Source organism: Ixodes scapularis, unplaced genomic scaffold (assembly GCF_016920785.2).
Source record: "Ixodes scapularis isolate PalLabHiFi unplaced genomic scaffold, ASM1692078v2 PGA_scaffold4__175_contigs__length_147842914, whole genome shotgun sequence".
Lineage (NCBI taxonomy): Eukaryota > Metazoa > Arthropoda > Arachnida > Ixodida > Ixodidae > Ixodes > Ixodes scapularis.
The window spans coordinates 96,169,171-96,194,862 of NW_024609879.1; the positions used below are offsets into that span (position 1 = coordinate 96,169,171).

General features: G+C 43.8%; 1 protein-coding gene across 4 annotated transcripts in view; it reads left to right on the forward strand.

Annotated features, from left to right (window-relative positions):
- LOC8031554 (rho GTPase-activating protein 1) overlaps nucleotides 1-25,692 on the forward strand; it is a 45,659-nt gene that overhangs the window by 7,045 nt on the left and 12,922 nt on the right. For 2 of the 4 annotated variants that reach the window (XM_029986286.4, XM_029986285.4), the window contains exons 2-8: nucleotides 3,008-3,106; nucleotides 9,816-9,842; nucleotides 15,100-15,348; nucleotides 18,557-18,644; nucleotides 18,933-19,064; nucleotides 23,062-23,148; nucleotides 24,658-24,756. In XM_029986286.4, the coding sequence (XP_029842146.2) occupies nucleotides 3,008-3,106; nucleotides 9,816-9,842; nucleotides 15,100-15,348; nucleotides 18,557-18,644; nucleotides 18,933-19,064; nucleotides 23,062-23,148; nucleotides 24,658-24,756 (781 nt within the window). Of the gene's footprint in view, nucleotides 1-3,007; nucleotides 3,107-9,212; nucleotides 9,485-9,815; nucleotides 9,843-15,099; nucleotides 15,349-18,556; nucleotides 18,645-18,932; nucleotides 19,065-23,061; nucleotides 23,149-24,657; nucleotides 24,757-25,692 lie in introns of those variants that run through there. The other 2 variants (XM_042293224.1, XM_029986287.4) reach the window with 2 other exon arrangements.

Genomic DNA, 25,692 nt, shown 5'->3' on the forward strand with positions numbered 1-25,692 from the left:
GCACCATTGGAAGTTCACAATGCGTAAAATGTAAACTTAAGACTTGTCATAGTCAGTAAGTAGATCACAGTTATTAAAAGAAGGTGCTTTTTTTTTTTTAAATTAGGTTATTCAATGTGCTTGTCTTTTCCCAGATATAGCAAGCAGGGCTGTGAAAGGTGATTATTAAGTTTGTTGCTTAGGCAAATTGTAATTAAGTTTCTAATAAGCTTGAATTTCTTCAAGCACATTCACTGTGTTTGAATTAAATTATGTTTCAGTTACCTTTAAAACCTCCCGCGAGTGCGAAGTTTGCTACGATTGCTGGCCATAGGTTCAACAGTTTCCAGTGCTAAAAGGTACTGGCAGAGTTACGTTTGAGCAATTCGCAGTATGTGGCATAGATGTTGACACTAAATCAATAGGAATTGATGTATATATGTCAACATATAATTAGGAGAAATAACTGCAACTGAACTAAGCTCTAATTTCCTTTGAGTCTGTAGGTCAGTTGCAGTTGCACATACTAAAATGAAGAGACATTTATACTCCATTTTATTATAACTTGGCAAACTATGGCTCCTCTGAGTCAATTAGAGCAATGGAATGAAGCCTGTGGCAGCTCTCCACAGGAAGAGTTTACTCCAACGGTTCATTGTCACATGCCTCGCTCCGACGGTTCTATTGGCTCGCCTCCCCATAGCCCTCGCCTTTTTTCAAGTTAAGCCGAAACGGACTCTACTTACTGAAATTGCCCCTGATGGCAGTAACATATACACTTTTAATTACTCTGTCTCAGATGGCAAATGCATTGTGCAGAGTAGTTAGTATAAGTAGGTCCCATTATATAGCAGCCGCATTCAGTCACAATGGCTTGCTAATGGGGCCCTTATTAAATCCGTGGGGGACGGGGGTGGGAGAAGGTTGCTCGGTGAGCACGCCTTTTGAGAGCAGCCGTGAGAGCGTGTCGTGGGAAGCCTTTTGAGGTGGTCAGCGGCCCTTGACGACCGGACTAAGGATGCGAGAAATTGCGGGCACCGGAGCATCCGTCCACGCGTTGCATTTTAGGGTGGCTGCCCCAGTTTTGAGAGATGCACCACTAGTCTCTGGCTCGCAGGTTTTGTCTGTTACTGTTACTGTGTCTCCGTTGGATTGTCTATATCAATTCGAGAACATAAAGTGAAAGCCATATTTTTCTGTTGCTTATGAGACAGCTGGAAATCATTTTTGCCGTTCAAAGCTGCAACAATCTGGTCTAGCTTGTTTTAGGTTTGAAGGGTTGATGCCTGTCTGAATGTTGGCAAATTTTAAGGTTGGGTGCTGGTTTTAAAGGGGTACTCCGCCGATTTCTTCATGGACCCCGATTTGCTTGAAATTTTGCTAAACTCGCCAAACAACATCGCCAAAATAGTATCCCAAATATTAGGTCAAAATAATTTTTTTTCACGAAGTTATTGAATTTACAATTTTGGTCCTCACCGTGTTTTTCAAACTGAAAGTCTCTACTGGCAACAATGAAAAAGTGACGTCACTGGAAGTGCAGGGGTTCACTCTTTGAACTGTAGAATTTGTTCCCAACTGATTCGAAGCAGTTTCATGGTGTCAAATGAAAGCTTTGGAAGCGCGCTCCAGTCCCCGCGCTCCAGCACGGAACAAATGATTGGCATATTCTATTTTTTAGACTGCTCGCCCGACCGGCAAGCTAACCTTTCACTGACGTCACGGCCCTGAAAAGGGCGGGTATATTTGAATGTTTGTTTTTGCATCATTTTCATTTGCCGATTTCGCAATAACTATTATGAATTTCACGATACTAAATAGCATACCAGAAAGGGCAAAGGCCGGGGAGTCAGAAAATATAGTTAGTTGAGGTAGCTCAAAATCGGCGGAGTACCCCTTTAATGGCTGTTGAGCATAGCGCAAATGCTTCGGTTTTAACAGTGCGCAAGCTATAGTAATTTTCTAAGCATGTCTTCTTTTTTGGTTTTCATCGGGTTTTATGTCTATTAATCTGGAAACTCAGTTGGTGATCAATCCTGGTTGTGGCTTTGGAAAATAGACACCCATTAACATGGTCATACTCGATAGACAATCAAAGGGCCTAAAAATAGTCAGAGGCTGACTACACTGCCAAATGTTTTATGCTGTTTTGAGGAGATTATTTCTTCTCGAAAGTGCCCGGAAGCCGCCATAAACTATTGAAAGATAAATGAATATTGATGTTTTGAAAACCAGAAAGGACACATCTCTCGAGCTCAATTTTAGTAACAATGGGTAACAAGTATGTCAAGTGTATGTTACAGTTCTTTACTGTTGTGCCCAATGTCACCAGTATGGTCGGTTCATGCTCTGTTTAACTGGTTTATGGATTTAGATTAGAACGTGATGAATAATAGTTTAGATACCTCTGCCAATTAAACTAGGGTTGTTGCAAACTTCTCGGCATCCAAGTTCAAAAGGGCTGAATGTTTATACACTTTCTGGGGATTGAAGTTTGGCTTGTCTGAAAGTTGTGAACCTCTCAGAAATTCAGATGCTGCGAGGTTTGCTGAAGCTTGTGTTTGAAAGTTGCAAGCCTTTCAAGGACATGGTTCAAAAAGTTTGAAACATCGTTGACAAGAGCTTTAGGAACGTGAAAGAAAGCTTTCAGCGCATTTCCTTAGAACGACGCACTCTAAAAAAACCGCACTTGGATGTCTTACAACACCCTTCGAATCTGTCAAAAGACCAAAAACTGCAAAATTTCGCCTAACATCTTTTGACCATTGAATTTCGAGATTACTTGGTCGCCTTAGTAGATTCGAAGTTTGCAGGATCAGTTTATCCAACAAGCAGGTCTGAAGTTTGTCGAACCAGTCAGTTTGGCAGGTTCGAAAGCTCAAGTGACATAAAAATTTTCAATCTGCCTGACTATCTCCGAAGCTCTGGTTTGAAAAAAATATTTGTGCCATGTCTATAGTTGCAATCGTTAGAATTAAACTTTGAAGTTCAGTTCAGTGTTCTTTTTTTAACATACTTTTTTTTTTAGGGGACTCGACCAACAGTGACAGCATGCCAGACAACCATGACTGTGATTTCGAGCCTGCTCTTGAGTTTGATGACACTGAACTAATCCAGAGTTCTCTCGGTGAGTCGGGCTTGTTTGTTCTTTGCTTACTGACTTGGCTGTGTGCTTCCTGTCATGCCAAGCAAGCAAGCAAGTCAATACTTCATGAAATAGGAGTGTTGGCTTGGTGCCATGCAGTCTTAAGTCAACTCAGTTGTAGCTCTCCGCTTCAGAGGGGTCTCGCTCCCTGTCGGCCACTGTAGTCAGTGACAGGCTAACATTTGAGGGGATCCTCCTCTTTCCCCTTTAGTAGAGCAAACATTGGAGTGGAGGCGACTTCCTCTCCAGCATTCGCTCTGCTAAAGGGGAAAGAGGAGCTTCCCTGAACTGTTAACCTGTCACCGACTATAGAATTCTTCTTTACCGCATAAAGACCTGATTCTCACCAAAGATGGCTTTGGAGCAATCCAGTGATGTGATTGCTGCGCCAATTGCGCCAAACTGCGCCAAGGGGCTAACCTTGCTACATCCTGCTACATTTTGACAAAATATGGGTAATCTGCGCCAAGCCTGCGCCAAAGGACCTATGTCGGTCGCCTTTCAGGACCGAAACTAAACTGAGTACCGTAACTGAGCACACGTGAGCCACGTGGCGGCGCAAGCGGCCACCCGACACTAGGGTGCCTCGATGGGCGTCTGTCATAGGGTGAAAACACCCATTGTTGTATTAGAAACTGTTTATGCGTGCCAAATGGGCCCTAAAATGGCGCCAAAACACCGGGCAGAGCTAAGCGCTCGCTCTGAACGAGATCGAAGCGCAAGCATTAAAGGAATAGAAATGACCGCCACTTAACAGGCGTGGCAAAAGTGTATGAAGGCTCCCCCGTCACGAAGTATCCTGGGTCAATCGTCCATCCGGTCTTGCATGGTTTTTCCCGCCGTCTCTCGTTTCTTGCTCTCATTGTCTCAAAAGTCTCGTCTCGTGTCCTTTTAAAAACAAGTTTCAACGATAGATGCGGGCGTGGGTGGACGCTCCGACGCTATAGTATGCCGGGTACCAGCCATGACATCATGCTGTGAAACGAAATTACGTTTTTGAACGGCGGGAGTTACTTTGCGAGTTGAAGCACTCACTCCTGAAAGCAACGGCCGTGGGAGAACTAGGTATATTTTGTCCCTGCCTGCCAGTCACCGTGGTCGCACGACGTCGGGTGTTGCCGTCCCCACGTCGCTGCAGATATGGAGCTTTCTAAACTGAAACGTAAAAACCGCCTCACCTTTATCAGTATTATCATACGCTACTACAAAACTCCCTTTAACTCAAAGACTGCTGTGCCGAAGTATTGATTACCTAGGTTTTCTCTCTGTAGGCTTTCTCTTGAAAGGGACCTCGGTACGTGAAAAACCTTCCGCGAAAGGAATTTGAAGAGAAGTGAGCTAAAGAAAAAAAGGCAATGTCTGCACGCTGAACCCGCACAGCGTGCTTGTTTGTCTCAAGTTCAATCATTGCACAAAGTGTTCCAAGAACTTTTTAACCCTGGTGCATTATTTCTTGCATCGATGCGCTCAGGTTCTTTTATTTTTGTGTGTGTTTTGCTTGTACCTCACCTGCCGGCTTGGCAAGCACGCGCCGCTGGATTGTTTTTTGTCGTATACTGGACAGTTATACTTCGCATACAATTTTGGGAACCGGTTGGTGACTGTGTGGAGTATTAGCGTTGAGATGTTTTAGTGGCGCCCTCAGATGGTTACCTTCCGTGACGTCATTACCTTGCTAACAACAAGTTCGATGATGTTTGTAAGGAGCATGGTGGAAGCTTGAAATCATTGCTCTCTTAAAGCAACACTACCAACACCGTCGAAATTGAAGTTCTTCCATTCCTCTTATTTCCGTTAATGAGAAATCCTTTGCTGATGTCATATTCAGCATTCCGCCAATCATGGAAGGCCGACCACAGCGACGCTTTCGATTGCGCACGTCACCAATAGCATTGTTTCGGTTTCTATCGAACAGTTGTCTCCGCTCGCGCGACGAAGCACGCGCAACTGCAAGCCTGCTGAAGTTGCCCTCACGTGTTTGCGAACTTGATTGCACGACAAAGGCACCAGCCGGGACGCTTGCAATCTGTTGTTTTAGGTTTGCCTTCTTTTGACGAAAATCTCACACTTTTAGAACCAGTAAGGTGGCAAGCGGTTTTTCGGAATTACTCGGCAACGCCTACAGGAGTGTACACCTGTGGGATGTCTCAATGTCTCGTTGGAGACATTGAAAGTGGACATTCATTACTAGCCGAAGGCAAAGCGAGGCTTGCAGCAGCCTTGCAGAAAGTTTCGACAAGCAAAAAGAAAGGCACCCGCTAGTCGTAATACACCTTTGTCTTGTGTACAGTTTTGCATTGCACTGCAGTAGTTAAGTGTTTCATCAATCGGAGACTGCTTCCATTTATTATATTATATAACTAGTCAAACCTAATGTTGTGATAGTTACTATTAAGCTGGTCATTTTCAAATAAACTTTTATATGTGTAGCTTGGTTCTTATTTATGGTTCTTTTATATGGGTAGCTTGGTTTTTTTTTTTTTGTGGGTACATATATATGTATAATTTAACTGAAGCATTGCAAAATATGTCATGTTATTGGCTTTTCAGTTACATGTTTAAGGACTCCCAGGTGGTCTAATTTGACCATAATTTGTTTAAATGCGGCGAGCAAAGTGCAATTTGTTTGTGCAGCACTTTAACGAAAATTTGGATTTTTCTATTAATATCTACTCCAAAAGTCACCTTTTCTTTTTTTGGTCCAAAACACTGTTTTGGCTGCTCCAAAAGCCATGTTTACTGCTCCAAAACGCTGTTTTGGCTGCTCCGAAACGTGCTCCAAAACGGCTTAGGCCGATCACATCACTGCAATCTCTCTTGCCAGGAATGCAGTCTCTAGAAGTGAAGAAAAACGGCATGTTCTTGTTTGGCCATGAAAGAGTGGAAAATATTCTTTGAGCAAAGAAAACCCAAAACCTACAAGTCACAAGGAAGTAGAGGTTTCCTTGATAAATGAAACATGGCGTGTGTTTGCATTTTTTTTTTTTTTCTTGACAGTTGGTAAGGTGCTGCTAAGTATGTAGTTCGAAGTATGCAGTTGAAGGCTCGTGTTTAAAACTGAAGCCATTAGGAGATGTTGCCATTATTGAATATTGTGATATACTCCCAGTTGTGCACTCGCGCCTTACCACATATTACGAGTACTTCACTGTGGTGGGTCACATCGTCTTTCCTCTCCCACTTTTTATTGTTTTACCTAAACAAAATTACACAATGTTATTAGTCTGTCCTTTATGAATTTTCATGGTTAGAAAATATGCATCTGATTCAAATGGTTAGAAAACGACTCCCAGGACAAGCTCATAACTGCAGTCAGCTTTCTAGCGATGCGAAAGGCTGATCGCTTGGTGATACAATAAAACAGAATACAAGAAAATTACTTTCCCCGTATTTGACTCGGAGTTTTGTGTCAGAGATAAGAGAACGACTTATAAGGCATCATCCATACGCTTTTTCTTTTTTTTTTCCTTCACGCTTGATGTTTTATTATAACATGAAAGCGCGGATTGTGTGTCGGATGCGGATGCGAATACAATAATTTAAGAACATTGTGGATATGGTTCGGGTGCAGATACAATGTCTGCGGATGCAGATCCGATGCGGATGGTAAAACTGTTTCCCACGCAGGGATATGATTGTGATAGGACAATAATTAGAACAAATATTCTTGTGTGCAAACTGTGAAGATCCCCCAAAATTACATAAAGAGAAAATGCTATCGAATATGTTACCATAAATGTGTAGTGATACTCTTTCGTGTAAGAAAAAAGGATATTCCTTTAATAATTTTTTGGGAGGCATTAAAACTACAGAAGACTGCGATCGAGAGGCAGGCGATGTTACGATTTGAAAAACCACGCACAGAAAAATAACTAGAATTTATGCTGCTATGGGGGGGGTTTGGCATATCCAATGCTTATTATTTTTATGCATAAAATATGAAGATTCAAAGATAATAAAGCCCAAATTCAAATATTTTTGCAAAATATAAGTTTTTCGGTTTGCACGACCTCTTAAAGGGGCCCTGCAAGGACTTTTTTACTGGTTTTTAATTCGCACCGAACCTGAGCGCACTGAACGTAGTAACTTGGTGAAACTTTTATTTTCCTGAAATTCGCGTTATTTCAAAAGTTATAGGAAAATTAATATTACAAAAACAAGCAAAAAATAACCTCCCTCATGACGTCCTTGGTTGCTTGAGCGGCCGTGAACTAGAGGAGGGATAGTGGGCTCATCGCGAGCGCTCACGGCTGCCGTACTTCGTGTCGAGGGCGCCACTAAAGCATGATCTGGATAGGCTGTATGCAGGGGGCAGCCAGAGCGGCTCTCAATGCAGTTGCTGCGCGGTTAAACAGTAATTCGGCATGACACTTCATTGGCCACAAACGACAGAAAACACGAAGTAAAGATCAGTTCAGAATGGGAGCCACTTAGCGCTGCCATACCGCGAAACGGCCAAACCGCAAGACAAAGCATCTCGCCAAAGGCCTTCGGAACGCTCGGAGCCGGTCGGATCCTCCTCCTCATACGACCGCAGCGCCGCCGCGTACATCCGGGACCTTTCCGTGTCGGCGCCTGATCCCACTACTCCTTTCTAATATGCGCCGCTTTTTCCACCGCTTGGTGGCGGGTATGTTGACGGGTCATTTCTTGTTTCCATACTTTATAAACTGCGTTTGTTTCTTTTCTTGTCGAAAATAGTGAACAAAAACTACTTTCATACATAGTTGAAATGGTTCTCGCCACTTACATTTTGTATTTCGACTGAAAAGAAGCTTTTAGTGGCTCTGACCAGTAGTAAGCCCAGGACCAAAGACGTCACATTTTGCGCGCTTTCGGTACCGTGGGTCGCCCTCGTCGGTGGAGGAGGTTTCCGCGTCGTCCGGTTAAAATCTGTCGCACTGATATTTAGTTACTCTCTCCGAGCCCACTGGATTGCCCGAACTTCCAAGAGACGTGGAAACCGCAAAAAAGGTAGATGCTTCAATATGATTGCAGGGCCCCTTTAAAAAGAGGCTGAAGAGAAAAAATCTGTTTTTTTTTACACAGTCTAATTGAGACACGCGTGTCAAAAAAAAATTTTACGCAAAAAAAAAAAATTTTTAGACCAATATTGATGGCAAGATATTTATTTGAATTTTTGCTCGCAAAGTCCGTGACGTCAAGGGTCATTCCAGAAGGGCCATCTCAATCAATCGCTCTTTTCACCTCAACCTGACTGCGAAGCCGATCCAATCCACCTCTTCTCCACGCACCCAAAATGCCGAGAGAGAAAACAAGTGGAAAGGAGGTGACTGCCAACTAAACCGTGTCTCGCGCCGTCAATATTGCTATAAAAAAAAATTTTTTTCGCTTAAAATTAACTTTTTGACACGCGTGCCCCAACCAGACTGTTAAAAAAAATATCTTCTTCCTTTTCAGGGGATTTTTAATGTCAGTCAGAACGGCAATATTCAGCAATAGATTTTAGTGATCACTAAGTAAATTTTGAAGAAAAAAATATAAATTTCTGTGAACATTGTTTGCTGGAGCCACTGCCCATAGGCCCTTGGACCTCATAAACTTAAAACAAAAAAAAGCTGAAAGATTTTCAAGGTTATTTTAAAGTTTGACAGTACCGCACAAATAAGATTGACATTGTGACTGAGGAAGATAGCTGCACTCTTGAATTATTCTTTTCTTTGGCCATCTGTTCGGTCTGCTTCACAGCCTTTTGTTGGAAACAAGCTTTCTGCAGGCCGGGCTTTCTTTCTCTAGGCATACTATATCCCGAGAGATAAGTTGCAGTGTGCAAACTGGTCCACCTTAATTGTTTCCTAGATCAGGGAAGAGGCAAAGCTTACTCACCTCTGACAAAGGAGGAGGAGTGGTGCGTGGAACCTGGGCCTGTTTCCCCGCCAAAGCTCAGCCCTGTCTAGTAGAGGTTGCTTCCGGCACATGTAATAAACCTCGACTCTGAGGCCGCGAAAGTGCAGAGTCCTCAGGGGGAGCGCTGACACTGCCTTATCTTTCACTCTCTCTCTCCCCCCCCTCTTTCGAGACTCTATTGTTGCTCGGGTGGGTGATAACACACCACCTTTTCTTTGCTGGGCGTTGCTCTTTTATCTGTTTCCTTTGCAGGTATGGAGGCTAGGGGTTAGTCTCATTGTTTCCAAGCTAGTTCCGCCGTTGGAATTGTTAATTGATCTATGGTTGTTGATTTACGGAACTTCGCACTTCTTAAAGGCTGTCGTTTTTTAATTCCACCGGTAAGACGTGTCAATGACGATGCCGTGACTGCAGAGCTCTGTGATCATTGGACATTTCAACGGCTTAATGGCGTTGTGGACGTCGTTTTTAGGTTGTTTAGTAACCTTTTATGTAAGCTCACTGGTACTTGTTTTTTTCTTTTTTGTTCCAATGTTTGTATAATGTTGGGGCAAGTTAATAAGCTGTTTTGTGTTCACTAGGGGGTTGTTTGTCTTTCCTAGTTAATCATTCTGGGTTTCATCATCATGGTTGGCTCTTTACTGCGAGTTTGCCGCTACAGTTTGGGGGGGGGGGAGTAACATTTATGTAATAATAATCTTGTAGTCTGCATTACCTAGTGTGACTAGCATGACAAATATGTTCAAGTGGGGCATTTGATGTTTGTAAAAGCTTGCATATTGAATAGTCATGAATTATTTTTTTTTCTTTTGTTCCGCAACAGGTACCCACGGAAACCTTCCTGTCAAAGGTAGGCACCATGTTCCATATCTGTATTCCGTAAGCGCCGTTCACACTCTTGCGACCAAGTGAGACCGAGAGAGACCAGACCGGTATTTAAGCCTTTTGCGACTTGTTAGGACTGGATGCGATGCAGCGGAGCTGGTCCTAAGAGATCGCAAGAAGCTTATAAATCAGTCTGGTCTCTCTCGGTCTTACTCGGTTGCAAGAGTGTGTACGGGCCTCGAGTGCATTTCTTGTTTTTTGATAAGGCTTAGCTCAAATTGAATAGGTATTCAACAGGTAGATTATCGCAGATATAAACAGTAGGAGAAGGAAACAAATAAAAAGAATGATTATTTGGGTTATACTTCTTTGGAGCTTGTTCATCCTAGATTTATAAGTTACAGATTTTTGCATCTCATGTTCATTAAGGTTGCTGCCTTGTGCAATCATGTTGACCATTCTAATTACAAGATTCCAATTATATTGCATGACCAAGTCAGAAAGTTCTGTGGTGACCAAGACTATATGAACTGGGTGTTTGTGTAAAATTTGTTTTGGGGTTCCCCAATCTTTTTTATTGTGTACAAAGATGAAAGGAGTTTGTGTACACTGAGCAAGCAAGATGTTTGTTTTTACAGCATGGCTTCCACACTGTAATTTCAGTTCCTGGTTGTCTAAGGCTCCAGGTGCTTTTCTCTCTTATCCATTACTCACACATGCTACCTCTTTCTCATGGCACCCAGCCTTTGTTGAAGCTACTGAAGTGTCATTTTTCAAGTATTTTTTAGAGACTACACCATATTTAATAAGGTTGCCAAACTCTCTATATAGCCTTTATTTGTTTTCTCTTCTCGCGCTCTCTCTCTTTTTAGACACTCTATGTCCGGTACTTTGTGGTTTAAAGCCTTATGTGAGTGAGTGGACTGATTCCGCCAGCTGGGCCAGCCAGCTGGAATCTGGGGATAAGAGATAAAATCGCAGACTTTCAAAGGCTGGACATACCTGCTGTTATGAATCGACGCCCAGCCTTGTCTCTCGGGTAGCATGGCAATTTCGCTGGCATCCAACCTTTCTGGCGAACAACCTCCTAGCCAGACAGTCGGGGAAACAGATTGGGAAAACTTAAAAGGACGGAAAACTAGTTTATTTACATCGGTATATCGTGTAGCATATTAGCAAAAGGAGCGCATCGCAGCAAGCAGGTCCTTATATAATAAAAATTGGGGTTCTGGAGCTGCCGTGCCATTTGTCGGTTAGTGTTGCATTCCAAAACTGGCCTCGACGTTGGCAACCTCCTCTCGGACCTGATGCTCAGTCGTTGTTCTTCTCCGAATTGAAGGCGCCTAGTAGGGGATTGTCTTACATGCTGTAGATGCAGACACAATAGATTGCCTATCTGTTCAGGGTCGGATTCTGTCTGGCGTTATTGTGGAATGCAGACTCCTTCACACACTGACTGCAGCGTCTGTTCGGATGTCCTTGAACTGAGGCCTGAGAGAAAGGCTTCTCCGGTTTTGGTCGAACAGGCAAGAAGGGTTCGAATCGCACGCCAACCCTCTCGACGTTTGCTTGGTTGTTGTTGGCACAGGAATGCAAGGTCGATCCTCCCAAACACAGGGAGATGGATAACACTGCTATGAGGCCATTGTGGGCATCTATAAAATGTGACCAAACATCAGATTATAACATTTTTCTGAGGTATATCTCAGAAAAGGGGTAATAACACATTGTTTGGTTGCATTTTTAAGGCATAAAAATGTCATGCATGATCATGATTTTGGGGAGTGCAGATTGAGTTATTGCCATAAAAAGATAAACTCAGAATTCATTTTAGAGCACACTCCCATAGTAAGCATGGTGCGCTTAGCGAGGGTTTTCAAACTTTTTAATCTCGAAGGACCCCTTTCTGGTTTGACCCGAAGTCGAAAAACCCCTGCCAGTCTCGAGATTAATGCGGTAAAGGAGGTGTGAGGTCTACAGAGACTCCCTTTGCAACAAGGCATACTGTAAAACCCTTTATTTTTGTGGCCCCTATTTTTCGCAAATTAGTCGCAGGGAACATAATTGCGGCCATTAAATTTCGCGAATTCCAGAAGCCGGCATCAAAACTCTTAAGGGGGCACTACCTAAAATTGTCAGCTTTTAAACTGCTTACTTAATCTGCGGATATTTTCAGGTGGTATTTGCAGCCATATATAGAAGGAGGGCATGCAAAGCTTCAGCTTTTTGAACCAGTTTTATACCCTCAGAATGAAGTAAAGCATAGCTTGGCATGGAATCTGCTCAATAAATGTATCGTTGAGAAATGGTGTTGATAACCACATATTTTTCTGGTGGAATGCATACTGGAAAACATGTTGCCGGTTACGATGAAAAGAAATTTCAGAAAATATGCATTTCCAAACCAAACAATTTTACAAATTTTTTTTTTTTTTAATTTATTTATTAAAAATTAAAACAGTGCAAGGACACAGACAAGCACAAAAAAGAACAACTAGCCCAAACTTCTATGTTAGTCACATTTACCAAAGTTTTGCAAATTACAATTTTTTATAATAGGGGAACGTGAAAATACAAAATCTAAGTTCATAGTAACCGGCTTCATTAAATTTCGGGATATAAGCCACACATATTAGGTCTCTCGATAGTTTCATACTGAAACAATAGTTTTATTAAGGTGGGATTTATGGCAAAAAGTGGATTGGAGAAAAACTCAAAGTGTTTTAACCTCCACCTTTTCTTTAGCATTGGTGGACTGAAAATAATTTATAAAATAATAATAGTGCACTGTAAGCAAACAAAACTTTCTGGGAATACTCTCTAGATGATGGTGGATGTAAATAGGGCATTTTTCAAAATCATTCTTTTTGCAGAATTAATTTTTTTCTGGGGATTTCCCCCCTTAAAGGGCAACTCCGCTTCATTTTTGGTTTTGAAAAAACAATGCAGTCCTCTTCAGTATCGCCTAGGAAGACCACACGTCAAATATTACGACGCAGTTCTGTCTAAATGTTTCTTAAACGGTCCGGCAAACTTTGCAACTCACCAAGTTGCCGAAATCGGCTGACTCGAGCGGGCGAATTCAGGCGCAACCAACAGCGCAGTCAAGGCTACGGCATGGGCGGAGCCAACATTGAGCTAAACGCCATCTACATGGCCCCCTTTTGCTTGTTTTTACTTCTCCGATCGAGCGTAGCGCGTGACGTCAGCAACGTTGCCTCTCGGCGCTCAGCGATGTCCACGTGATTGACGTACGCGCCTGCGCAGCGCGCTTCTTGGGAGCAGACCAGCCGCCCGCCGTGGTCCCGCCGTTACCGCCGTCTTCCGCGTCACAACCACCGTCGTCGTCTCACCGTTTGTGATTATTGCCTCTCTGAGTTTCGTCCACACTATGGACATCACGTGCGCAGAGTCCCAGACTTATGCCGCAGTTGTGCAGACGTCGTCGAATGCCGTAGACACCAAAACGTGGCGAAGAGTGCGGTGCAGACGACACTCGCGCCTGCCGCACACCCGCCCGCCCCCATCCCGCCCGTCGTTGTGCCGAGGATCACGTGACCTCTCGTACCACGTGATGGCCATGTACTTGGCGGCCCGAGGCCAATGTTGCCGGACGGAGCCGAAGTTTCGGTTTCGATTTCCGCTCGTGTTTAAAATTAGATTTAAAAATATATATCCCATTTTTCGCGAAGCAAAAGACGTAGTGTCTTTTACTAGGGCTTTTTAATTCGAAATCACTCATTATCCCGAAATCTTCGGAATTGAGTGGAGTTGCCCTTTAAGGGCCGAAATAATTTTTTCCTGGGTTGTGTCCCCCCTTAAAGGGGAACTCCGCCGATTTCTTCATGGTCCCCGATTTGCTTGAAATTTTGCTAAACTCGCCAAACAACATCGCCAAAATAGTATCCCAAATATTAGGTCAAAATAATTTTTTTTTCACGAAGTTATTGAATTTACAATTTTGGTCCTCACCGTGTTTTTCAAACTGAAAGTCTCTACTGGCAACAATGGAAAAGTGACGTCATTGGAAGTGCAGGGGTTCACTCTTTGGACTGTAGAATTTGTTCCCAACTGATTTGAAGCAGTTTCATGGTGTCAAATGAATGCTTTGGAAGCTCGCTCCAGTCCCCGCGCTCCATCACGGAACAAATGATTAACATATTCTATTTTTTAGACTGCTCGCCCGACTGGCAAGCTGACCTTCCAATGACGTCACGGCCCTGAAAAGGGCGGGTATATTTGAATGTTCGTTTTTGCATGATTTTCATTTGCCGATTTCGCAATAACTATTATGAATTTCACGATACTAAATAGCATACCAGAAAGGGTAAAGGCCGGGGAGTCAGAAAATATAGTTAGTTGAGGTAGCTCAAAAATCGGCGGAGTACCCCTTTAAGGACCGAAATTTTTGCATGCCCTTATACTTTGCAAATTTTGCAGTTCGCGAAATTTACAAAAATTGAGAACTTGCAAACATTAAGGGTTTTACAGTATCCTATAGAAAGTGTTTGCTTCCTAGTTATGCATGGATGGCTAAAATCTTGTAAAGCGGCGAGGAAAATACTTAGGAGCAGGGATGTTTGAGGAAATTTGGGAGCCTGGGAAACCCTTGGGGTACTGTGGGAAACCCCTGGAACTTGGTTGAGAACCCGTGGCGTGTAAGCTGAACATGGAATGTTAGTTGTACCAAGTCTACCAGGCCTGATCGAGAAAATGAAGCGCAGTTTAAACTATGTGTCGCGAAAAGATTACACTCGGTGAGAATGTGATACTAGCAGGGGTGAAAGAATCTGAAAGTTTCAGAACATGACGTTACCTGGATAAAACAATATGAGAGAAAACCAAAATTTCTTTGAGCTCACGTCCACCTAAGCCTAAGGTTCATTGAGTCAAGGAATGACATGTATATTGTGGAGGCTTGCATTAATTGCGTTGAAAAAACCCCCCGAAACTACATAGTCAGCGAGAAAGACAATATTATTTTATTTTTTCCCGACAAGTAATTTTTACAGAAATAAATGCTACCGGCTCCCACAGCATCATTTATTGTTTTGAATATTAGGCTCGTAGGTGGAGGTCGGCCCAGAGGCAAATAATGTTTTTCTCTCGTATCTTTTGAGCCAGCTAACGCCACGTTCTCAAACTTTGTGGTTTGCCACCACCTCTAGCACCACATACTCGTGGAGTTCCAGCTTTCTGTGACGCATAGTTAACTTTTACGAGCCAAAAAGTTGCGTTCCATTCTCTCGATTGACGCCCGTTTTTGTTTTTTTTTGGCTCAGAGCCTGACCGGGCGGTGCCCACGGAGCTGGCGCTGGGCCGTGGGGAGCGGGGGCTGCTGGGCAACGGGCACAGCGAAGGCAAGGGCTCCTCGTCGGACTACCTGGACTCCCCCTCCTCCCTCTCGGACAGCATCATGGACGAGAACTATGAGGCACAGCTGGGCCTCGACTCCCTCGAGCCAGAGTTTGCCACCGAGGCAAGGGAGGACTTCGACGACATACACCGCTACGGCATTGTCGAGATCGCCGGTACGTGGGGCCTCTTTTGCATCCGGACAGCATTTGGAAAAAACATCAGAGTTTCATATTTCAGACATTGCGATAAAACGTTGCTGGAGTTTGCACTATTGCCGTAATATCTTGAGAGGTAGCCCCGAAAGATAGTTCGCCCCCTATTTTTGGCTTGATTTCATATTTTTTCTTCAACACTGAAAGATAGCACACATCTATAATCATAGTATTCGGATCAATGATGGCCTCGACGTAAATGCAGCAAATTAGCTATGGTGGGATAAATGCGAACATTACTGATTGGGAAGTACAGTCATCTTTGCTTCATTGCCCCTGACCGTTATAAGAAGTTTCACAGGGACATATAACCTAAAAAAAGCATTTGTTCAACCTTTCTCGATTGCACAGCGAAAGTTAGCCTGCCCGCAATTTTTTACCCGACTGGCTCTTGATTCTAGGTAAGTTATCTCTGGATAATGTGGTAGTTGTAAACCCCTTTACATACAAAAAATAAGTAACTTTTCTTGTTGAAAAATAACAGTTTCAGACCTATGTCTCCCCCCCACAGAATGTGTTTTGGAACGAAAGTTTCACAAAAAAATGTCCCTAAAAAAGTAACTTAGAGAAAAAAAAGTGATTTGGTATATTAATTCACCAGTTCAGGCTTCACCACTACATTTAGCAAGAAAATTGAATTAGTATGATTACAGTTCAGGCTTCCCCGCTAAGCTTTGGGAGAAAATGCTTCCCATTAAATTTTAACTGAAACAATAAATGAAAATGTAGTTAGCATAAAGAATTTAACGTCCCATTCTGTGCTCATCAGCTTTGGCATAAAAATCAAGCATGCTAAATTCCTCTCTTTTTTTTTTACTGCCTTAGCTTGAGTGTGAGTCCTCGATGGTGTGGCCTGCTGCACATTGCAGACGACAATCGTGTAGGCACATGGGGTGCGATGTGATGCTCCTGTCATCCTCAGTGCGAGCAACAGGGGATGACAAGCACATCCCATTCGTTTCCCTTGTCCCTCACAGTAATGTGCAGCGCCATTGGGATGATCGGTGGGTGTGCTGTTTACTGATTGATTTATGTGACAAGGCATTATGTACTATTCAGATTAGAACTTGGCCCGTATTGCACCACATTGGTTATGCATTTGAGCCATAAACTCACTTTACAGTTTACTTTTGGTGCCTTGTAAGTGGGTTAGGTTTTTGACATTAATACTTGTACTTCTGCCATTGGACAGAAGTCTGAACCTAGCTCCTTGTTTGGGGATAACTCTTTATGTGGCAACTTCGATAATCCATTCTCTTCCTGAGCATTTGTATGGCAATTTATGCTACCTGTCGCCGGGGCTATGTAGTCTTTGCCCGTTGATAGCACGTCCGACTAGAATTTTGCGATTGTCGTTAGCTGCTCTGTATATGGAAGATAAAATTGTTAGACCTCAGGGAGCCACATTAGAAACCTTTGCGACATAATTACCCTCATTATGTGGTCCTCGGTAGCTGTGGCTTGCTCTGCTTGTAATCTAGGATGTGCGTTCTCATTCAATCTCTGAGAACATCTCTCTCCCGATCCCAAGGTCCTGGTCTTGGTATTGATGGAACAGGGTGGTGTAGGAGACTACAGGCCTTGCAAACAGTAGTGAACCTGCTATAGGGACTGTTTGGCCCATAGTTATGCATCGGTGTATGGCTCTTTGAAAAAGGAAGCGCTTAAACTAGAAGGGCACTTGAGGACAAAGAGGGCCGATCAAATTTGGGTGCCCGGAGAACTACTGGGGATACTTTGGGGAACTCCTAGGTTTCTAGGAATTCATCTTGAGAACCAGTCCCTAGGTCCCAGGGAATTGCAAATGACCATGCTATCGACCAAAATCATTTTTGTCTATGAATTTTTTTAATTTTTATGTAATGCCCGGTTGGACCTTTAACCCTTTGACGGTCGTCGCCATACATGTACGGCGGTGATTACACATTTGAAAGTGCTCGCCTAAATTTGAAACTGCGCACACTGTGGGAAGTGTTGCTATTTGTTATTTCTTTTGTGCACGATAAATGTTATGTTTGCACGGTGTTTTGCTTTGCTGGGCTTTTTATAGTTTTCAAATTAGATGCACGTGATGCTCACTTCAAGTACCGCCCACTCTGGCGATAGTGCCAATAGAAGCACTGACTCTTCTGATTCAGACTTCGGACGCTTTTTACAGCAGAGCTGTTAAAGGCTAGGTTCCCCAGGATCGTGTCCGGTACCAAAATCTTGTCGACGCAAACCTCCACAAACCTCTGGACAGCTACCGCCATCTATAAGCGACGGCAGCAAGCACACAACCAGTCTGGTTGCCGCCGTCGCTTGTAGATGGCGGCAACCTTTCCAGCTATCATAGAAGAATGGATAGTTGGGCGCGTTAGTAGGAATTCATTGTACGATCGGCGGCGTGTCGGACGAGAAGAATCGGGACACGGGCGCGTGCGCGTTGCAACAGTGTATCGAGTAGGCGGACGTCTACAAAGGACCGGCGTGCAGAACGTGCCGAGATTCCCTGCTCAAAGGTGCGGTGCCCCAGTTTGCGACCGTGAACGGCTACAAGTACCCACCCGTACCAGAGCACCTACTGAGGTTGAATATGGTGGAGGAACGACTAGTGGTGCCTCGACTCCCGTTCATGAGCCGTGGGCGGTCGACGTGGTATAACAAAGACAAACAGGGACAATACGGTTGTCACATAACCAATTACCCAATCACACCTTAATCCTTACATTTATAAATACTTAATTTCCACCATATACTACAGTTTCGCTGGTCTTCCTTCTTCACGACAGTGGAAAGGCTGAAAGTTTTGGAATTAAATTCGGAGGATGAGAGCTCATCATCCGAAAGAGAAGGTAATGTACCTCCAGTTAGGAATCCGAAACAGCTGGAATGTCGTGGAAGCGGTTGTGCCAGAATCAAACCGATTGATAGAAAGGAGACAACTCTTTGTCTTCAGTATTTTAATTTAATCCTTCTGATTCTAAACCGCTTGTGAGCACTGTACGTGCTACAACTAAACAAATGAAAAAAACCTGCTCATTGACCTTTTTTTATACTATTCTTTTGGAAACAAAACACGGCCACTGAGAAACATCTTATGGGGAAAAAAACTCGACCGTCAAAGGGTTGAGGGTGTGGTAAATAATAAATAATAAAAGTGACGATACTCTTGCTTTGTGTGGTACAGGGGACGACGCCTACGGTCGGAACGTCATCGTCATCTCGGCGTGCCGCCTGCCGTCCAACAAGGAGCTCGACCACGCCAAGTTCCTCAGGTAGCGGTTGTTCCTCTCCGCTCTCCAGAGCGGGCGTCGTCAAACCTTTCAGTTTCAAGGAGCCCCCATTTGCCAAGATTGAGGAACGCCTTCTGGTCTGGTTATTGATGCATTAAAGCAATTCAGGAGCTTGCAGACCTTGTAAATAGTACATACTAGGAGGTGCAGTGGTAGGGGATGGAGTTACCTAGCCGTCAGTGTGGTTTGCCGTCGCTCTTTGAAGCGCACTAGTAGACGCGTTACGGCCGCATTCTCGTCCAATGAGGTGGACGGCAATGTGCTATGCAGGTACCTGATGCACACCCTGGACCAGTTTGTGGAGAATGACTACACGCTGGTGTACTTCCACCACGGACTCAACAGCAAGAACAAGCCTTCCCTCGGCTGGCTGTGGACCGCCTTCCGCACCTTCGATCGCAGGTCGGTGCCTATTTATCCTCCCGACACCGAAGCCTGGTTCAGACAGTTGCGTTCAGGGTGACCGAAACAGTAGTGGCGACAAAGTTGCCGGGACAAGTGTTTACCACACACAACGTATCGATTAATGGAAGAGCTAGCTTCGTGAAGCTATTGTGAGCTGTGGTCGGTTTCCCATTTGTTGCTGTTGTTTTGAATGCTGCAAATGCAACGAATGCAAATGTCTGCAACAAGCTGGGATCTCCGAGGAAATAGGTGACCAGGATTTCAGAGAGAAAGCTACACAAGAGAATGCACGTTTGAGGAAAAAGAGTGATGAATTGAGAAGAAAATTTGGAACATTCCCCAACAAGAATCAAATCCAGGGCCCCAAGTTTCCTAGCGTAACAGTTTACCACTGTGCCAGGAAGGAGACTCATGAGGCGAATCACTTTGTTATGCCGGGGATGGGAAGTGTGTGGGTAACCGTGTGACCCTGTCGTTCGACTGTATTGCGTGATTTGATGTTAAGGTAAAGGTTCAAAAGAGCTGTGGGGTGGGGAGGGGAACAGTCGACCATGTAACCATATTGTACGACCATGTCACATGATTTGGCATCGCGGGAAGAAGCCACGGAAACATGTTTTGTGTATACAGTCATAATCTGCGGGATCAAAATAAGCCGAGCACATAAATCTGCAACTTTTCGGGACGCCGACCGAATGATACATTGCAGCTTGTATATCCAAGATTAGAGCCAATGAACCCTCCTAGAGTTAAAAAGTCTAAGCCTCATTCTGGAGCCACGTTGTAGTGCTAAAATCAATATTTACAAAATGGAGCCTCTTTGCATTTACGTCTAGCCAAGGTGGGCAAACCTGGATGAGTCTGCTCGTGAGTGATCAAAGGGATCGACAGTAACTAAGAAACTTGATATACCAGCCAGAAATCTGAGTTAGAATGTACTGTATGTATTCCCGATTATGTGAGTTGTTTCAATGTGCTATTGCTTTAGTATAGTATTGTTTTTTTCGTGTGGCAGTTCACCTGTGTTTTGGATTTCTCATTTTCTTATCATTGCGCACGTTCCTAGCATTCTGTTATCACAGTATAAATTCCTTTGGTGCCTGCATTGCAACTGCTGGTTTGGGCAGCTACTGTTTTCACAACTTCTTTCCCTAGTCACCTTTCAACATTTCGTTTTAGTATTGAAAAAGTGAAGGAATTGTTATTATTAATTCCCCATGTATCTAGAACTTCGGCCTGTTCTGAGTTTACATACATTTCTCAGGTATGTCTTTTTCTCAGCTCCGAAGTGGCCCCCTTCTGCCAATCAGAAAGATAGACTGGCTCAATTCTCTCGTTCGAGTGGATGGATGCTGGGAACATTCAGTGACTTTATGGATCCGTTTCACGATAACATGGCAAACTGTGGAGGCTGGGGTCCCGCAACCCAATAAGAGCATCGCAGTGTGGCACGTGACCTGACGTCACGGGCGCATTTTCGTCACCACGCCAAATGTGAGGTGCCAGGCCCGGAGGAACGGGCTGTCGTCTGCTAGCCAAGAGTCGTCTGCTCCGAAACCAACCAATTTCAGATGAACGTACACCACAGCAACATTTCCGTCCGCTAGAATAGTGAGCACTTTGAGAACAGTTCATGACACAACCCTACGCTCAATTTATAGCCACGAATCTGTGACAGGTGCTAATGCCAGGGCACAGTGTGATGTATAGAGCGGAAACAGCTGATTACACCGCCTCGATCGGCAACGGCCATGATGCTACAAGGACAAAAAACGTCAAGCAATTACGGATGCGACGTTATTTGTTTGGTTTAAATGTAAGTAAAAGTCATACATTCGGGATTATTTATTTTTTATTGTTCATATCTTCTCGTTATGGATGGAATCGCATGAGTTCAATTGCCGTTAAAAGAAAAAAGAAGCCTTGAACTACTTTTTGTCGTGGAGGGCTCCTTTGCTCTGGCGGTACTGAGGCCCGGTGGTTTCAACCATGGAGCGTTATGTGCCTTGCTCTGGCGCCCTTATTGGGTCGCGGGGGCCGCAGCCTCCACAGTTCGCCAAGTTATTGTGAAACGGAGTATATCAAGGGTCTTAAAATAAGAATATTTATGCTGAGTACAGCTCATAAAAGCCTAGTCACAGATGTAAACAGGAAGCCTGCGAGTTTTTGCAGGAGTCCCTCAAAAAAAAAAAAAGAAATATTAATTTTTTTAATTATTATTTTTTATTTTCAAGTTACAAACAACATGTATTGTAAGTACTACACTCAAGGAGTGCACATTTATATACTAGTTACATTGATTCAAAGTTTTATATCCAGGCTGTTTGTAAGCATGTTTTGTAAAGCTTTTCCTGGTTTCTCAGAATTATTTTTTTTGTCATAACACAGCCACAGTATCTTTGGATTTAAAATTTGGACCTGAATACTCCTTCAAGTGTTTAATACCTCATAAATCAGGAAAAGGCTACTATTTCTGGAAAATGTTAACTACAAAATTTCCTAATTGGCAGAGCTTTTAATGACTCATTTCTAATTAGCAGCAAAAAGAATTTCAATTTGTGATAACTTTTTCTTGAATGATACTAAGATTATAACAGAGGCGGTGTTGCATTCTCTCCTCTTTGTAAAACATGGCATACTTTGTGCCATATTTTTTTTTATGGGGTATTGTAAAAAAGTTAGGCAGAAACATTTGTGAAACTGTTGAGGTTTTATTTGAAAACCTAGCTCCTCTATGTCGCACAGATCAGTCATTCTCAAGCGTGGGTGTGTTGGGGACCTCTTGGGGGCCTGCCAAGGTGATAGCGGATCCCATGCCGGCGAAAGAAGGGAAAGGAAAGGGGGGCATATAAAATAAGAACTTAATTGGAGTTTGAAAAGGGATTCCTTTGCTGTTAAATACAGGAGAAGTGAGAAGCATCAGGTAAAATGATGAATGGATGGATATATGGCAATGGCTGTATCCTTTATAATGGGCGGTAGCTTGCGCCACCTAGTCAGGGTTATCAGAAAATTCCTTTTTTTTGTTTTAAGAAAAGGGGGAGGGGGGAGGCAAGGGCTTTGCGGAGCCCTTCCTGAGAACCACTGGCATAGATAGTAAAAATTTAGCTTATGCTTGTGCTTAGCACTGGAACTTATAGTAGTGTTTATTTTTTTCCTGTTTTTGTTGCTTTATATAACAATGTTCTCGAGCATGTAACCCACTTTTTGTTTGTTCCTTTATATCAGTGGTTCTCAACCACTGATGTTTCGCGGACCCGTTGTGGATCGGCAGGAAAGTTGGAGGACCCCGTTCATGGTGAGGGGAGGGGAAAGGTATAGGTTAAATATGATAATGATTTAATAAATTGATATGACTAAGGGCTAGTGTGAAGTAGACTTCTCTTATTGACATAAACACGAGAAAACGCGCCCGAAAACTAAAACATATCTTCTCGATCTGAAAAAAGACAACCTATATAGCCGGGCTTGACTGATGAGGCAGGGCTTTGCGGACCCCTAGAATGCCTTCGCGGACCCCAAAGGATCCGCGGACCCCCATTTGAGAACCACTGCTTTATATTATGTTTTTTCAGCAGATACCCCCACCTTGTGTAATGCCCGTAAGGGCCTTCAAGGTTTAATAAATGATGTTGATGATGTTAAAATTTAATATAAATTAGGTCAAACATTACAAAAAAATGTTCAAGAATAGGGTGTCCACTTACGAATCTGACTATCATTTGTTTCATGCTCTTGTTGCATTGTGTAGAAGGTAAAAACAAAATTGCATGAGGAAATTGTTACCAAATACATTTCATTCGGAAATCCCCATCTGGCATTAATGCACATCGTTATGGTGGGTTGTTGTCCATGTCAACTTTTATCACTTACCAAGTGCTAGCATGTAAAATGAAGTGTCCCAAGTACATGCAGAGTTTGAACCACCAGGTGGCAGTATAACCACCACCCAGGAATTTTATGTGGACGACTTTTTGCTGTGTCTGTGGTACAGATACAAGAAGAACCTGAAGGCGCTGTACCTAGTCCATCCCACCAGCTTCCTCAAGATTCTGTACCAACTGTTCAGGCCGTACATCAGGTGAGGGCTGTGGCTGGACAGAAATGTCCTTGTATTTAGTCTGGAGACTGTCTACACCTTAAGAACTCTGTCCACACTATGTAGACAGACCATTCTGTGGACTAGGGTTAAAACAGCTGGGAGAAACAAAAAAAGGCTGAGATGGAAAATACCTATGTGTGTTTGAAGTCCTTGTAGGGTGGCATTTTGTAAGATGAACTAAATTTATCATTTTTGTATTTTTAATGTGCTTGATATTTGCAGTAAGACTGCATTTCTCTAATTATGAGGTGCTATAAGTTTTTTGCGTTTTTGAAGATTATGCTTTCCTTAGTTTCAGCCCTTAGCTTGATTAACTTTTTTTTTTGGGGGGGGGGGGGGGGGGGGGGGGGAAGAGGGGGAAGGGGCGGGGAAATGCATTCTAGCTTTGGCACATTGAGATCAGATGGCCATACTTTCAGTGAACTCTTAGAAAGAATTATTCAGCAATGTCACGAAGTCAGGGTGTCCAGCGACCAGGAAAACAGGGAATTGTTAGGGAAATTCTAATTACCGGGAAAAATCAGGAAATTGTCAGGGATATTGTCAAAAAGCGAGCCCAGTCAGGGAAAATCTGCCGGAAACGCCATCAAATGCCCCGAGCAAAGATTTGAGGACTTGGAAAAGAAAAATGGGCAATAAATTCTGCTTAGAGTGGTGCGCGGGCTCTGCTCACTCGATGTAGAGTGCTACACGATGCAAAGGGAACAGCCGGCAAATCTAGTCCAAGCCTTAAATTGGAGGGGACTGGATTGGATTGAAGGCACGACTCTAGGCTAGATTAAGTTAGAGCTATTAGATCTAGTAACAAATGGGGAAGCCGCAGACCCCAATCCAGTCCAAGCCTTAAGCCGACAATATCCGAAAGTGTGCATCTGGCGGCCATGCGGCTGCCAGATGCACACTTTAGGATACTGCACTTTCCAAAGGGCAGCATGGCCATGTGGCCATGCTGCCCTTCGGTTATTTACGTGTGTGGTTGAGCGTTGTGTTTTCATTGTGTTTCCTTTCCGGAAGTGGCCTCTTCACTGACGATGTCGGCGGCGAGAAAGTGCTCGTTTAATCCGGACTGGACAAACCCAAATATTTCGGATTATGCAAGTTGGATTAAGCCCGTGCAAAATAATCCTCACAGTGTTCGATGGTCAATGCCTTGTGTTGTAATGGTCTTATATATTTAACCACCTCTACAGTGGTTAGGGAATTTCATCTGAAATTGTCAGGGAAAAAATGGAAAAGTTAGGGAATTTCAAAATAATAATTTACGAGACACCCTGCAAAGTGCTTGTGGAGGAGGGTAAAAGCAATTGTTTTCTCCCACTGTTCTTGTTTTTTATTCTGGAATTCACATGGCTACTATTGCGCTGTGCTTATTTAAGATTCTGAACAAGGAATTGTGCTGCATTTTCTGAATTTCTCATTCACAGCGGTGCAGCATCGCATTTGTCTGTACCAGCAGTCTGGTTCTCACCTTCTCTGTCCCGTGCGCAGTGCCAAGTTTGGCCGCAAGATCTCCTACATGAACCACCTGCACGACCTGAAGCAGCACCTCCACTACGACCAGCTGCAGATACCCGAACAAGTGCTCGAGTAGGTGCTCCACCCTCTCCACTTCAGGCTCGCCGAATGTCTCAGCAATCGTGCATCGATGGGGCAGGCCTGTGTGTGACGGCCCCACCTGCAAAGTAGCAAACCAGCATGCATACATAGAGACAGCAAACCCAGACTGAGCCTTCTATTACATGTAAACGTTTCAACAAACAGTTATAAAGTTCAGAAAGGCTGTCCAGCTCAAAAGATTGTCCATTCTTACGATGGAAAACAAACTCCTTCCAGCCTCTAAAATTTGTCTGTCTAGGAGGACTCACGAAAAGTTTTACATTTTCAGTTATGTGAATGTGATGTGATTCAAAACTGGGGAAATTCAGAACAAATACTGGGCTTTGAATTGGATGTGCGCTAATCAAGGAGCACTTTACCCTAACACAGGGGTGGCCAAACCGTGGCTCTTTGCTGGTCACGGTGCGGCTCGCGGATCCCTCGTAAGGGGACCCCCCCCCCCCCCCCCCTCGGCCCTTTCCGCGTTTCCTCAGGAAAATGGAAAGGATTTCAGAAAAAAGAACAACTTGCGGTTTGGCAGCCTTGTGCTCCCATACATACAGTAAAACCGCTTTTCACTCGTATGTTTCCACAGATCCTGTTTCTTTTATTGTTTGAGAGAATTTGCCGGACCCTAGGGGGAAAGGCATCAAGGGCAGGGACTGTCAAAACATGCATGCATTTTGGCTTGGGGTCGAGGAAATGTTCTGTCTTGCGGCCTTTGTCATTCGCCAGTGATACTTGTCCCCTTTAGGTAGAGTGACCAGACGTCCCGTTTTTGAGGTCCGCTTCTGCCGTCCCGTCTTTTTGCCCCAGTAAGGAACCATGGCCCGTTTTCGCAGGAGTGCATAGTTTCGAAATTGGCACCAAGTGGGTTGAAGCAAACCAAAGCTATGCCTACTCGTAACAAGTATATTTTACAAAAAT